A 16,856-nucleotide genomic window follows, 5' to 3' on the forward strand; every position below is an offset into this window, starting at 1 on the left:
AAAGGAGCCCCAACTAAATACTGAGTGCTGTACATGCTCATACTTTTCATGTTCATACCTTTCAGTTGGCCAACATTTCTAAAAATCCTTTTTTTGCATTGGTCTTAATTGATATTCTAATTTTCTGAGATACTGAATTTGGGACTTTCATTAGTTGTCAGTTATAATCATCAACATTAAAAGAAATAAACATTTGAAACACATCAGTCTCTGTGTAATGAATGAATCTAATATACAAGTTTCACTTTTTGAATGGAATTACTGAAATAAATCAACTTTGTCATGATATTCTAATTTTATGACCAGCACCTGTATACATACATACATACATACATACATATATACACATACATACTTGCAGCTGGAGATCCACAAGGAGAAAAATAAATCACGTATCAAAGTAGTTTTTATTCCTGAGCTTTCAGGAATAAAAACTACTTTATGATACGTGATTCATTTTTCTCCCTTGGTGGATCTCCAGCTGCAAATATGCAAACCGTATCACAGACCTGTGACGATGCAGGTTCGACTCCATGCTCCCATCCACTGTTCGGGAGCCCTTGAACCCTACACCGTCGACAGTTCTGACCGAGATGAGCTAAGCAGTGAGGGAACATAGCAAAGGCGATGGTGGAAAAGTGCACAGTGCTTTTATTTAAAATCCAACAAAACAAATGAGTGTTCACATAGAGTGCAGTGTCCAAAGTTCAATAAATAATCCATAAAAGAAATGTGGAGGTTTAAAATAATTACAAAAACATTCCTTTAAAAGACAATGAGGTTAGAACATTGCTGGAAGCAGTCCTTAAAAATAAGGAAGCCCGGTGCTTCTTTTACACTAGCGTCTCACCTGCTTCTCCCGTTTGGGCCCTGCAGCAGGCGAGACGCTCTCTGAAGCTGACCTTTCTCTCTCTCACAGTTCTGGAGGCCTCCGGATCCTGGCTTCGGTCGCGCACTCATCCCAGACCGAGACTTAGCTTTAACGGCAAGTCACCTTCCTTGCTAGTCACTCCCGCTCTTCTCCAAATGCTCAGCAGGAGTGACCACAATTAACTGCCCTGTTAGCTAAATATTGTTTTTACATAAGTTCTGAAATAAAAGTGAAACTAATGAAATAGCAACAATTCAAAGGAAAAAAAAAAAAAAATCCTGAAAGTGTGTATCCGGAAAACCAAACACGGGTGTTGGCGAGCGAAGCCCCCTAGTGTGTGTATATTTTATATATATACTAGCAAAATACCCGTGCTTCGCAGCGGAGAAGTAGTGTGTTAAAGAGGTTATGAAAAAAAAAGGAAACATTTTAAAAATAACGTAACATGATTGTCAATGTAATTGTGTTGTCATTGTTATAACTGTTGCTGTCTTTTATATTATATATATATTATATATATAATATACACACACACATAAACATTTATATACATATACATATATATACATATCTACATATACACATCTACATATATATACACACATACATAAACACACACATAAGACTTACTGACTGAAACGGGCTTTCATTGACAATCATGTTACGTTATTTTTAAAATGTTTCCTTTTTTTTTCATAACCTCTTTAACACAGTACTTCTCCGCTGCGAAGCGCGGGTATTTTGCTAGTATATATTATATATATATATATTATATATATATATATATATATATATTATATATATATATATATATATATATATATATATATATATATATACACATACATATACACACATACATGCAGTTTTAATAACACAGAAATCAATATAAACATTAACATCATTATCATATGAGAATATGAAGTAATATATAAGAAGCACATTTCATATAAATATAAATTATTAAACAGTAAAATCTTCTTCTGTAATTTGCTACCGTGGCAATTTGTGTGTCTGTCCAGGATTTTAAATGACCTGTAGCTCGCAAACCGTTTCACCTATACACTTGAAATGTGGTACACATATAGTACGTCACGTCTACTATCCGCTTTATGGGTGATGATCGTTTTACTCTTTTTATCTTTATTTTATTTTATTGTAGAATCAACTCCTATCTGCGCACAGCAGGGCAGCCGTGGGCGGATGCGTATGGTGTATTCACTCCATGTTATCGTGCATTGCGCTGTCACTGGTATTTTGATAAAAGAATTTGAACAACATATAAGAAGCGTATAAATTATTAAACAGTAAAACATTAAAATTTAAAAAGTAAAGTTACATTAAGTACTACTGCAGTGCCTTCGGGTATACCTCATTTTTTGTTTGCCCATTACATGCTTAAATGTATAAATTTTTTGGTGTACCTACCCGAGAACACGCGACATATAACAGAGCGTGGGAGAAGCATGGATTTTAAACACGCGTTGAGTTCATCTGCTGGTCTCCCTCGTGGAATAACTGGTAATGTTTGACTAAAATGTACAGCGAGTAAAACGACATTACCTCCTTTTTTTTTTTTACGATCTCTGAGATCTTGCTTTTTTCGGTTCAAGGCTTCATAAGCTCTTTTATGTTGTATGGTGTACTTATCCCAAACCATCATCTTTGAATGTTGCAAGACTTTCGCCTTGTATGTAGATCGGGGTAATTACATTCATTGCATTCCTAGTCTGAATCACATTGTGATTGTATGGGTGGTTACCTGGCACTGTAGGGTTGCCACCCGTCCTTTAAAATACGGAATCGTGCCGCGTTTGAGAATGAAATTGCGCGTCCCGTTTTGAATCAATACTGGACGGGATTTATCCCGTATTTTTTTTATCATTTTTTTTTTAAAGCAGCGTCTCATGCAAATCATCCCACACGCATTTTATGAAGATGCCTCCTTTCCTACTTTTGATTGGGTAATACTTGATGTCATCGTTAGTTTGATTGGTGTTTTTAACTGTCCAGTGAGGAGGGCGTGTCTTTTAAGTACAGTCTGCAAAGTGTTGGCACTGAGATGTGGCGTCAGCGCCATACTTGAAGCCCCTAACGTTGCGGTCAGCAAGTCGGCTAACATCCGCCATGTGCCGTCTTTCAGTTGCGAGAAGCAGATCATAGAATGGTTGAAACTGTTGCCCCTAACGTTGCGCCACGGCGTGTGGTTCGTTTATACCTCGTGTCTTCTCATTAAACTTTTATCTCGCGAATATGTTATTGCAATCCGCAGCGGGAGCGTTTCTATAAAGTTAATTTAAACTTACGTTTTACACCGTGCTTTGTTTCCCTAATGAACATGCTTGTATGCTTAACTCGCTCCGTTCTCAATTGTTTAATAAATTTTTTGGTCTTCGCTGTTTGCGGCTGTTCCTCCATTTCCCCCTACTTCGTTGTTTTATCTCGCGAATATGTTATTGCAATCCTTAACGGGAGCGTTTCAATAAACTGATTGAAAATAGTTTTGCATTTACCTTTTTAGTAAAAGGCGAGCTTTTAAGCCTGAGAAATCACCGCGTAAATACACACGTTTAATTGGACATGTGTTAATATGTATGGTTACACAGTATTAAAAGACAGTGAACAACGTCAGTTACCTTTGTTCCCGCGTTTGATAAAAGGTGAGCTTTTAAGCCTGAGAAATCACCCCATAAATGCACACGTTTAATTGCACGTGTTAATATGTATGCTTACACAGTATTAAAAGACAGTCAAAAATTAACGTCATTTACCTTCGTTCCCGCGTGTGCCTCGTGCTGTAAATGTCTTCCTTGTTTTTAGTTCACGTGATTACGTAGGAGGCGTGATGACGCGATATGTGACTCCGCCTCCTCCATTACAGTGTATGGACAAAAAATATGTTCCAGTTATGACCATTACGCTTTGAATTTCGAAATGAAACCTGCCTAACTTTTGTAAGTAAGCTGTAAGGAATGAGCCTGCCAAATTTCAGCCTTCCACCTACACGGGAAGTTGGAGAATTAGTGATGAGTCAGTCAGTGAGTGAGTGAGTCAGTCAGTCAGTGAGGACTTTGCCTTTTATTATTATAGATATATATATATATATATATATATATATATATATATATTTTATATATAAAAAATGTTGTATGCATGTTATCATCCAGTTGATACTCGGGACAACCGAAGAGTAATACAAATAAAATAACTTGTATTTATAAGTAAAAACTGAAAAGTTATGAGCTCATATTTATTCAGTTCCCATGAATACCCTAAATAAGATCTGATCCAACCAATTAACTTCAAAAGGTCATATAATTAGTTGATCACCTGTGTGCAGTCATGATGTCTGTATAAGCATACCTGTTTTGAAAGGCCCTGACTTTGCAATACTACTAAGCAAACAACATGAAGACCAAGGAGCGCTCCAAACACGTCAGAGAAAAAAAAGTTGTGGAGAAGCACAGATCAGAGTTGGGTTATAAACAAATATCCCAAGCTTTGAATATCCCATGGAGCACCATTAAATCCATTAAAACAAATTGGAAAGAATATGGCTACACATTAGACAAGAGAAGGTTGTCCACCAAAACGCACAGGCCAGACAAGGAGGGCATTAATCAGAAATACAAGACACCAAGGGTAACACTGCCGGAGTTGCAAAGATCCACAGAAGAGAAGAGAGTATCTGTCCATGGGACAGGACATTATATAAGCTGATTCTGTCCATTTCTGTGGTCTTCAAGATCTTGTCCTGACCTACACAGTTACCCCTTAAAACTGCCATTTCTTAATGGACTACGGAAATTGCCAGCTGGATGCACTTTGATATTCTTGTCCTGCTTTGTAGGCGTCAAGTATCTACATTTCCAGATCCTCTGTCAGTTACGTACATGAGCCAATGGTTGAGTGTTCCACAATATTTGAAGAGTCGAATAATGTATTAGGTTCTGTAATTTACATTAATTGGCAATTTCTCATAAAAACTCTTGACCAGACAAACATAAGCTACAAGATCTTAAAAACTATTAGTGTTCTTAAACTTAAATGCCACATTTACACCCCCACCCCATTATTTCAGTTCACAAAAAAAAAAAAAAAAAAAAAAACTATGTTAACATTTTCAGAAAAATGCCATTGTTTTAGTTTGTTTGCAATTAAAGATTTATTTTTATTAATTTAAATGTCAACAAAATATGTAATTCGGCCAGAGGTATTCAAACTTTTGCACTGAATTGCAGATTCAGATATGAATAAAATGTGAAAAATCTCTTTAGATAATGCCTTAGATGAGATAGCAGCGTTAAACACTTTGCCTGTTCAGAGGATTAAAAAGGCACTGAATACATATAGTGTTAAAATTCTTATTGTGAATTTTTGAAGGAAAATGAAATATGTACGTGAATACAAAATTGGCTTAAAACGCCAGAAACAAAGAATTACAGTTTAAAGACCTTTTTTCAATTTTTGTCATGTTAAACGTGGTGTCACTCTGGCACTTTAAGACATACTGTAAATGATCTTAATAAAGACAGCAAAAAGAACACATTGGAAGTAAAAATGTTAGATCTTAACTTTCCAGGTAAAAGGAGGGGGATTGGTTCTAAATTTCAAAGTATACTTTGGGTACAGAATCAATTACCTCTTTCAAGGTGGATGTGGACAACAGTAGACAGAGGGATAAAAAGTTAATAATAAGAAAATTCTCCACTAGTGTCATTTAGTTTAACTCACAAGATTCAGGGAAAAACATAAGTTAAATCATGCACACTTCCAAGTATCGCAATGAATGTCGGCAGTCACTCTTTGGGATTAATCCTCTGTAGAAGATAATGTATTGCTGATGGAACAGATTCTACACTATCAAAAGAAACCAACAATGAGTGTGCTGCTGAAAAACAGCATCAGTAGTGTAATACATTTTCCAAACTAAGAAACTCGGCATTGCATGTACACTGCTGCTTTGAATGGGTCATGCAGTTGCAAATGATAAATTTGCACGTAACACTCAAATACAGTATGTATTTGTTGTAGGTTTTCCAAAATTTAAGTCATAAATTTTGACATAAAATTGGATTTTTTCCCTGACAAAAATTCAACATTTAGCCATGACAAATGCATAAATAAATAAAAACACACAACCTCAAGAGAGTTGCGGCAATTGACAGGATGCATAACATCATATGTAGTGTACTAATCAAAGCGAGGTTATGTCTAAAAGCTACGTAATACATGTATCATGCCTCATCTGGAATACTGTATGTGGCGGTTGTCTCCATTTAACAACAAATATTACAAAGCAGTAACACAGAAAATCCAGAGTAGAGCAATCAGGCTTATTCTGGAATGGCAGGAACGATGAGTAAAGACTGAAGAAGCTAAACCTTGTCAGATTAACCACACAGAGATTAAGAGGTTCCATGACAGAAGTTATTTAAAATTAATGTATGAAGGGAATTAAAATAGTGATTCCCAACTATTACTTAAAAGTAAGAAGAAAATAAGCTCAGGGTAAATGTTACATTTTGTTCACAAAGAGAATCATAGAAACAAAAAATAATTTAACAAGCAGTGTTTTAGATTGTAGTACAATGAGGAACTTAAACTCGGCTTTAAGTTTCTTTGTAAGAGTTAGGTGAATAAGAGACTGACAATGCATGTTGGACTAAACAGTCTCATCCAATGTTGCAATTGTGTTTATATATATATATAAATATATATATATAAAAAAAAAAAAAAAAAAAACCCCAGCACATTTGATAATGTGCCATATTTACCCAATTAAAAAGGACTATCAGAAAATGTACATCATTAAAATGTCACAAATTTAAAAAATATTAATAAAATTAAAGGCTGGAATTAAAAATGCTACATTTACCTGATAAGGACAACCACGACCTCTGGAGTTAAATGACTTTACTGAAGCTGCTCCTCCATATGTTGTTTTACCAGGATAGAAGGGAGAGTCACCAAGTCGACTAGAATTGAGCAATGAACTACTCCCAGGAGACTAAAAAGAAACACAAAATTAAGCTTTACGCACAATATATAGTTTAAATAAGAAAATGAAATACACAAAAATGCCTTACAGCCGAGGATGGCCCAAATACAGACAGATTGAAAGCAGGCTTTCGTACACTGGAACCAGCCTGCTGTACAACTGTGTTAGTAACATCCATTTCTGTGGACCAAATTGGCAGTGATGAATTTCTTGTAGTGGTCACATCTTCAACATCAGTTGACACACAAAAAATAATAAAAAAAAAAAAGAAAATTTAGTTATTGAATGAAAAATTAAATGGGTCCATGTGCAAATGACCATAGTTTTATACACTGTACAAACTACACTAAATGCTTCAAAAACAAACCAAGAGAATTATTCTACATGGCATATCAGTCCAACACAAGTTCCATACCAAACCCACCTGCTACTGCAGAGATTTACTTGTATGTTATCACAGGCCAGTACAATTTTGAACACACTAACAGTATAATTGTATGGTGTTTAACATAGGCTTCTATGTTGAGAGAGACAGCCCTGAACATGCAAGATCATCACACAACCCAGCAGGATAAGGGGACTTCAGCATCTACTCCGCTAAAAAGCCATCAACAACATTTTTCCCTTTTACATTTCAAAACCTGGAAATGCACTTGTTGATCATTACAAGAACTTAACAGAACTTGCATTAGAATAACATTCTAATTTTGTGTTCACAGGGTTATCGTATTCCCCAGGTAAGGAGGAGTATATTCTGAAAGATATGAAAAGATATATGATAAGTACTTCTGACTAGAACAACACAGTCCAGGTGGGCAGCAACAATAGAGCACTATAATCGTTCTATTTTTCCCCCATGGAAATACTGATTACTTTATTATACAGGTAAAATTCCACTGCAACGAACTCCCAGGGACCTAAAAAAGATTTTGTTGTAACGAAAATTTTGTTGTAATGAGATTCTGTATTTGTTGCTATAGTGCTTTCTTTAACTTGCATCCAGGCATTTGCAAGCATTTCAATAGCTTCTTTCGCGTTAATTTTAATCTCCTCCTGCCTACAAGTTATGCGGACGAGAATTTTTCTCAGCATTTCCTTGTGATGATACACTCTCAGGGTGCAAATGATGCCCAAACCCAATGGCTGAAGTGCTGCCGTGCAATTGAGTGGGAGGAATTCAACGCGAACATTATCTAAATGTGAAAGCATGTTGTGGGCAGCACAGTTATCAATCTGAAGCCGAACCATCCTTTTGCTTTCTTCATATTGTGAGGTTTCTGAACTCTTTTGAGAACCCCCCCTCCCCCATTCCCCACCCAACGGGAAGGACACACTGAAGTGCGTCCTGAAGCGCGATTGCAGCGTCTGTGGAAGATTGTTTGTTCGTTGCTGGGGCAGGGCAATAGGAGGCTCACAGCGCTGCAGTGAAGCGTCACAGAAGCAAATCATAAAAGATCGGGGTTGCGCTATAAGTCCCTGTCTTGCATCCCAAAACACAAGGCCGAGTCTCAGTACTTTAGCAAAACCAGCTTTACTCAGCTTGAAACATGAATGGCACAGTTATATATTGTAGCATGATCTGCCACTCTGCTATACACAGACACAGCAGTCAGACAGGGTTGTGCAGGTCAGTGATCAAGTAATCCTGTTATCTGCATTTACAATGTACTCGCTCCTAACTTTGCATCACCCATCGAGATCTTTTCTGTTTACTTTGGCAGAGACACGCAGCATATCTGTGAGCCTGCTATTGCCCCATACAGACGCCGAGATCGCACTTCGGGACGCTCTTCGGCTTGCTGTCTAGTTGTGGGAGGTCCCAAGAGAGTTTACAAACCTCATATTTTCTTCAATGAGTGCAGCATTAATAGGAATGTTTCTTGAATGAGCAACACTGAACCACATAAAAACTATTTTTTAGACGTCTTCAATTGCATCAGTACACATATGGTTGCAACACAAGATTTTTCTTCTTTTTTTGCTCTGTCTTTCAAGAAAGTTAACAGTGTCGAAGGTGAAATTCCGAATTTCTTTTTGCCACAATCGAGAGCTGCAAAAAATTAAAGTTTTTTTTTTTTCTAATATGAACTGTTATCGTTTTTCGTGTCTGTCGTTTCTATAGGAGGGTGACAATAGAGTTAAATTCCAATGGATGTTTTTCAAATGTTGACGAGTAATGAGCAAAAGGTATCACTGCCACAGAAGTAACTGCTCTGTGGATGATTCGTTCAGCCATTTCAAGGTCTTTTGTGCACTTCGTTGTAATGAAAGCATCTGCTGAATGTACTTCGTAGTAACAAGATTTCTATAGACTCGTGTCATATGGGGAAGCTGTCGGGACTATAAACATACTTCGTTGTAATGAAAATTTCATTGTAAAGATATTCATTGTAATGGAATTTTACCTGTATTAAAGAGTAACAGAAACTAGCATAAGCAAACATGAAGCATTAAGAATCCATAAAAATAACATTTTGCCTATTTCCAAAAGTTGCACAGTTTGGAAGTGACCACCATCATGCACAGTCCGATTCACTATGGCTTTATTGATCCTTAAGAACAAAATTTCCATTGCTGGTGGAAAACAGTAGGAGTGAGGCATAGAGAGAATTACTACTTAATATTATCCTGTCACAAATTCCTCTCTGGGTTGAATGGTGAGTAGTTACCTTATTTCTGAAACCAATTTCCTGACACTTTCCAAAGAGATAAACTTAACAAAACAAATTTCAGTGGTAATGTGGAAGCAAAGGGAGTTAAACTAGTCTTAAGGTTTAAGTCATAATTTAGATTTCCTTAGGATTTCTGCATTTGTATCATGTGAAGGAATAGAAATATTTGGGTGATACAAGGGTTATTAGCCAACATTCTATAAGGGTGAAATGGCCAGTATTGGGGAATGACACTTTTAAAAAATAGCTAGTAGTTACATTACTCACAAAATAAAAGTTCATATGGTATATAGTTACTTTCTATAAAATGAAATGTGTTGCAAATAGTGTTCTTTTTTTCCCATTCAGATGAAGAAAAAGTAACATTTCACTGGGTTGTTATTAAACCTAGTGCCTGAAATGGGTGTACCAGCTCTTTTACTGGTTTTCATTTTGCTATACCAGCAGTAAATGATTAATATCTAACAAAGCCCCAACAACCCCCACCCCCTTTTTAATTTTGAACAACATGCCAATTGACATTCAAAGAGGGAACCCCAAGTCATTCGCACTCTCCAATCTAATGTATGTATAGCACCGTGAAACTCCGAGAGGAAAAAGTCCCCGCTCGAATAAATCATGTAACATTTGAAATGCATTGCAAGAAGGGTCAAGAAAGCGAGAAAAACAAATAACTGGCACTTATCTGTTACCACTTCAGGCACTGATTAAATGCTGTTTCAACATATCCATAGCAAATAGCTGGATGAAAACTAAACTGATGCTTTATATAGATAGATAGATACTTTATTAATCCCAATGGGAAATTCACATTCTTCAGCAGCAGCATACTGATACAATAAATAATATTAAATTTATGTTTCTATAACTGGGCTGAACTCAGCATGGCTTGTGCAATTAAGGCCTATTAGGGCTCGTTTATACTTCACGCTCAGAACGTGTACGCGTCACGGCTGCCATATGTTCCCAGCGTTCATTTGATGCGCCCTCTTAGCAGGTCCTCAGAAATTAATGTGATACGTGCGTGAGTTGCAGTACCAGCAAAAAGTTGGGGGGGCGGCGCAGTGAAATAAAAGTCAGAATGTGACGTCAGAGTCTGTGGTTACATCTACTTGTGACAGAAAGCCGCTTTGTGGATCCTACGAGATCGATGTGCGCGCTTCGATGTTTGATGAATGGTTCGATGTGGTGAAGCAAAATACCGACATACAAATGCATTCGTGGTGTTTTTATATTCAAGCACTGCATATTCCTGATCGTAATGACACAATACATTTTAAAAGTCTCACATACCGTCTTCTGTGCCGTCTTTTTTTCTATGGCTTCCTCTGGACCTGACAGCACTGGCAAACAGCAGTAGATCGCCACACAGAACACATTAAATGTATGATATTCCAACTCTTTTTAGAATCCTAAGATTTATACTTGATATAATTTTCACGGTGAAATGCATTAAAGTATGTATGTCACATTTTGCAGATAAATTGTTAATTTCATTTAAATAATGAATTCTGTTAATAATTACACACATGGGGGTGAAACGGTGGCAGAGCGGTAGCACTGCTGTCTCACAGGGAGTCACGTCGCTGGTATTCTCTGCCTGGAGTTTGCATGTTTTCCTTCTGGGTTTCCACAGTGTGCTCTGGTTTCCTGCAGATTTGGTGATACTAAAATGACGCTAGTGTGTATGTGTGTGCTTGTATTCACCTTGCTATGAGTTGATGCCCACCTAGGGATTGTTTCTGCCTTGTGCCCAATGCTTGCTGGAATGGACAAATCCCTGGATTGATGTATTTAATAATTAAACATCCTTTTCAGAGATACTGCGGTAAGGTGTCATCGGAATTTAATGGGTGTTCCAGGCAATTCACAACACAGCCAAGCCAAACCTGTTCTCACTGTAATATCTCGCACAGCCACCTGGTTGATTCCTCCAGATTTACATAAAGTACATGTACAAGTATAAATAGTAAAATGCTTGCGTAGCAGGAGCGTCCACTGCAGCATGCGTCGCGTGAAGTATAAACCCGGCCTACAGGTCCCTAACATCCACCATGTCTTGTCTTACATCCAGCAGAGCTGCGATAATCACTAGCTTCCTGTGACTCTAAACAAGGCACATTAAAGTTACCTGTTAGCACATGCAGAATTAAATTCACTGTACAACTTTTGTTAAATTCTTTTCAACTGATTGTATGCTACGCACCTGCGGAAATAAGCTTGTGTAGTAAAGTCTTTTTTTTTTTTTTTTTTTTTTGACGCAGGCATTTTTACTTCAAGAAAATAAGCATTACATTACTTTACTCAAATCAGTAACATGACTATGTAATGCACATTACTTTTAATGCATTAGCGCCAACACTAGTAATGACCAGTACTAATATCAGGTCTTAAGGCTCTAGAAATGCAAGTTGATTTGCTTCGTTACAACTTACAACAACAACATGAACTTTACCAAATAAACTAACAGGATACCAATGAATCTTAGCTTTATAATAAAGCACAATATTTTCCTTCTTAAGTGAATGTATGTACAAAGTTCCATTGCTACAATTAGTACTTTCACTTAAACACCAGTACAGCACAGGTATTACCCACTAGTAACCACTCCCCACCATCTGCAGATATTTATATAAAAAAAAAAAAAAAAAAATGTACCTTTATCAGATGCTCTAGAGGAAAAGCCACTGGTGGTAGAGATATTATCATCTTCATGCAGAGAGGTAGAATCTTTGATTTCTTTCACAAGAGAAAATCCTGAACTGCCAATTGGAAATGCAGCCGAAGTAGAAGGCTGACAAAGGGGTGAGTCCAGTGTGGGAAAGCTAAGATGACTTCGATTAAGAGGTGGCCTTGCCAGTGTGTCTTGAGAATTCAAAGTAGATCGACTTATTGATTGCTCTGTAAAATCAGATTTTTTTCTTAGAATTTTTTTTTTAAAACAAAAAGATAAATACTTTTAAAAGTGAATTCTAAAAGTTCTGTTAGTTTTGTTCTAAAACTCATCTTTCATGTACCATCAGTCACAAATTTGCAACAGACATCGGATATAACCTAAAAGGCCTTAAACCTGGAAAACATCCAACATATTTAAAAAATTGCTGGAGAAGTGGGGGGAAAAGCAGCAAAAACAAATAAAACAATGCAACTCTGGGTGTAATGGAATAAAGGACAAACCAATTGAGTGTGCTACAAACAAATTCAGGAATTTGTGTGGCTTTTTGCGCAAGCAACAAAAGTTTAGTGACAAACTCTTTACCCGTTCTACAAGCCACAGACACACCACTGTTCAACAGCTTTATTTATACTACCATATATTTATCTCATACTATCATACTGCTCCCTTTTGTCACCCCACCACATGTTGTCAGGTGTACCACATGACTTCTATCTTATCTTTTCTAGATATTATATGTGGAAAAATTTGGCACAGAAGTAAAATCAGAAATGGTGGTTTTTATAAGTTAAGCGTGTTAGACTAAATTTTCATGCACTTACATAAACCACTCAGATTCATGCAACCCTAACATTTATCCTTGTACACAATATTGAGTATTTATGCAATCCCATAATCATTTTATGATATGGTAAGCAATGTGGAAATCCATCTAGCGAATCATCTTCTAAACATGCTTTATCATACACGGTTTCCAACAGCTAGAGTATAAGTTGGCAACAACCAATCCTACAGCTATGCACACTCATTTACAGACAAACTCACTCTGGACCACTCTTGGACAGACTTTCCAACAGGCCTAACAAGTTCTTGCACAGAATGGTGTAGGGTTTTAGAGGAAACCAAGGATGTCATTACCTTTTTTAAAAAAAAAAAAGGTCTGTAAACAATCTTATTTTGTACATAATCACAACCTAAAACAATTCTAACATTAAACAAAAGGTAACTCAGCAAAGAGGAATAAGCTAGCATTGCGGATACCTGTACATTAAGGTAACAGGCAAAACACCATTACATCTACTGACAACTTATATACTGAACATACATACACTATACACACAAACATACACACAGTATACATAAACATTTTTTGTATTTATTAATATACCAACCACACACAATCACTAGCACTAAACAGTGCCTGAGATGCCTTGAATAGACACCTGTTGCAAAAAAAACTTACAAGTGACTATGCAATAAGAATTGCAGAATTAGGGTTTCAAAAAAATTGAAGGAAAAAAAAAGTTTAACAATTGTTTTCTTTATGCTGCTACAACACTCAATATGCTAGAAATACCATAATGAATAAACAGAGTAAATCCATGCTGCATATAACTGCATACAAACCTCTGCTACTAGCACTGGGTTCTATGACATCTGGTTCCTCTGGAATGTGCAAGATGTCATCTTCCTCAAGATTTACAGGGTCATTTTCTTCTGTTTCCTGTTCTTGTGCAGTCTGTTGACGATCCTGTATCTGTGTATCTGTTTCTTCATTATTCGTAAAGTATCTCTGCAGCCAGTTAGGAACTATATTCTTTACTGTGTCTGTCACTCTCTTAATAATTCCTTGCTGTAATATGGAGGTACAAACACCACAAATTAGGTCAAACTACTGTTTGAATACAAATAGGATGGTGCTAACAGAACCAGACATTCAATTTCATTTTTGATGGGTGAGGGAGGTACTTCCATGTTAAGAACAAATATAGCAACATTTTGTAGAACCAAGTGATTGGGGGTTTGTTTGGGGTACTCTGAAGATTATTTAGAAAGAAGATGATCATTACAGTTAGATTCATTGGTTACATTTAATGACATGTAATTTTCAGTTGTTAGGAGAAAAAAAAAAAAAAAAAGAGAAAATCACAGTACTAGGAATGAGAGTTTGTGCTTATACCATGACTTGATTTGTATTACAAAATTTGGTCCATTTTATTTAAGAATATGAGCAATAATAAAAAAATTACAGAAAACAGCAAAAATTGGCTTAAGATACAGTCCACCTACTAGCATATATATTCAAACAATTAAAAAGCAGAGTCAAACAAATAAATGCAAACTTTGAGACAATTTTACACCTAAACAGATTGCTTTTGACTGAGAATGAAAAGCAGAGCTGAAATTTCATATGTGAAAGAAGCAACCAAGATCCTTCTTGCAGCAAACTAATATCTTAAAATATTACTTGACATCAAACATCAAAAAAAAAAAAAAAAAATCTGTTGCATAATTTAACAATCTGTGAAATGCACTTTCTATATAAGTTTTCTTTAAAATAATGGCAAAAACTAATTTAAATAGGAGATTCCATTAAACATATAATAAAGGGAAACAGATGCCCAAAATAGTTAGGTTTAAAGATAAATAACTACAGTTTCAATTAGCAAAACAAAGACAAATATACACACAATATATTCAATAGCCAATATCTTCAACACTAGACAATGAAGAAGTCAGACTACTGCAAGTTACATGATACAACATTAACAGCTCACACATATTTCACAGTTGAAGCCGCACAATTTATAAGCAACAGAAACCGTTACATCATAGGAATAACGGCTAGTATAATAGCTATGCTAGTAAAAAAACACCTTCACCAATAATTTTTTTTTTTTTTTTTAACAAAAGTAAAGTACTCCCACTTGCTGGGTCTTTGAAACCAATGCAGTTTCTATCAGCACAACAAAAAGGGACAGACAAAGCATGTATGTGAACAATATGTGAGCACCTGGGATGCAGCATCCAATTAAATATGTATATATATTTATATATATCAATCACAAGTACTGCAGTTACGGCCAGTCAACTTAAAGGAATAATTCTCAGAGTCCATAAGCTTAAACAGCAAACCTTAATTGTGAAATATATCAATACTAGGGGGCTCCGCCCCCTGCTCGCTTCGCTCGCCAACCCCTGGTGTTGGGAATGACAAAGAGCGTGATGTATGAATGAGATATAGAATAGTGTGAAGGTGTAGATGATTCAAATACAAAGCAAACAATAAAGTGTGTGGCACAGTGTAAAGGTTTATTGGAAAATTTCTTTGTACACGCCGTTTAAGTGTAAAAGGTAATTCCAGGTCAGAACTTGTACGGTCAATGAAGATGGTTATTGTCGTGATCAGAGTCAAGTTTCTCAGAGCTTAGAAAGAGTTGCGTCTCTCCAGGAAGTAATGCAATGTCTTGGGTATTTATGTTTTCCACATTCATATTTTTTGGACATAATATAGTGCGTTGTGTTAAAAAGGGCATTTGGTCTAATGAGATTGCTGTTCCAAATCTGTCTGTAACTAAGTCGTCGCAGATAAAGGCTTGAGGAATTGTAATAATATCTGGGTGAAGTCTATCTGTATTGGTGAGTGTACCATCTCCCAGTTGTAATAACCAATTGTTATGATCTGGATCTGGACATCGCATGTTTTGTACTAACTGTATCTTTTGAAAGCAATGCCAATTGTCTGCGTATTTTAAGGTGCACTGAACAATAGCTGAGCGCATGGAATGTGGAACAATAGCTATGCACTGTCTAAAATCTCCTCCTAATAAAAGTACCTTTCCTCCAAAGGGAATATTATTATTCATAAACGTTTGTAGAAGTTTATGAATGGTGTTGAGTAAGTGAGTGGATGCCATTGTACATTCATCAATAATTAACAGTTTTGCAAGACGGATGTCATGTGCAGTGCCACCGTTAATGTTCATAGTGGATACCGATTTGTAGGATCTAATGCAGTTCATAAAGATTTCACTTTCAGGTACATCGTTAGTTAGAAGCTTCTGTAGATATTCAGGATATGAATGTAAAGGAGGCAGTCTAATTTGACCCTTTTGATAACAACGTGTAAATTCATTACTTGTATTGCGAGTTGTTTCTTCAGGGAAGTTAAGTGAATGACAATGATTGCAAATGACATTCATTAATCCCAATGAATTTTCCTGAATAGTGGACTCATTATTGAACGCGTTGTCCGCTAACTGGCGCAAGCGTTTAGCAGGTGTCTGTCGTTGATGTCTGTGACGTGTATCTTTTGCTTGTGCCGTTTGAGAGTCGCGTCGCTGTATGTCCATTATTTGGGACGTGTTGTTTTGGAGGTGTAATCGATTTGCCTGTGCTGTGTGAGAAGCCCGTTGTAGTTTACGGCGTGCATTGTTTGTATTGAGCCTTGCCCGTTTTTGTATGTCGGTCAGTTGAGCTTTCTCTTTTTGGAGCCTTGCGTGCTTGTTTTCCGGCAGTCCAGATGCGCGGTGTAGACGTCTGCGTTTATTTATTTTGTCCCTTCGCTGCCGTTTCTGTATGTCTGAGACGGGAGGTGTTTCGTTTTGAACCCGTGCCTGTTTCGATGCAGTACTG

General features: G+C 36.6%; 1 protein-coding gene across 2 annotated transcripts in view; it reads right to left on the minus strand.

Annotated features, from left to right (window-relative positions):
* nup153 (nucleoporin 153) overlaps window positions 1–16,856 on the minus strand; it is a 96,111-nt gene that overhangs the window by 61,162 nt on the left and 18,093 nt on the right. For both annotated transcript variants that reach the window (XM_028817268.2, XM_051935730.1), the window contains exons 2-5: window positions 13,848–14,073; window positions 12,203–12,445; window positions 6,961–7,097; window positions 6,750–6,881 (exon numbers count right to left, since the gene is read on the minus strand). In XM_028817268.2, the coding sequence (XP_028673101.2) occupies window positions 6,750–6,881; window positions 6,961–7,097; window positions 12,203–12,445; window positions 13,848–14,073 (738 nt within the window). The remainder of the gene's footprint in view (window positions 1–6,749; window positions 6,882–6,960; window positions 7,098–12,202; window positions 12,446–13,847; window positions 14,074–16,856) is intronic.

Source organism: Erpetoichthys calabaricus, chromosome 13, assembly GCF_900747795.2.
Source record: "Erpetoichthys calabaricus chromosome 13, fErpCal1.3, whole genome shotgun sequence".
Lineage (NCBI taxonomy): Eukaryota > Metazoa > Chordata > Cladistia > Polypteriformes > Polypteridae > Erpetoichthys > Erpetoichthys calabaricus.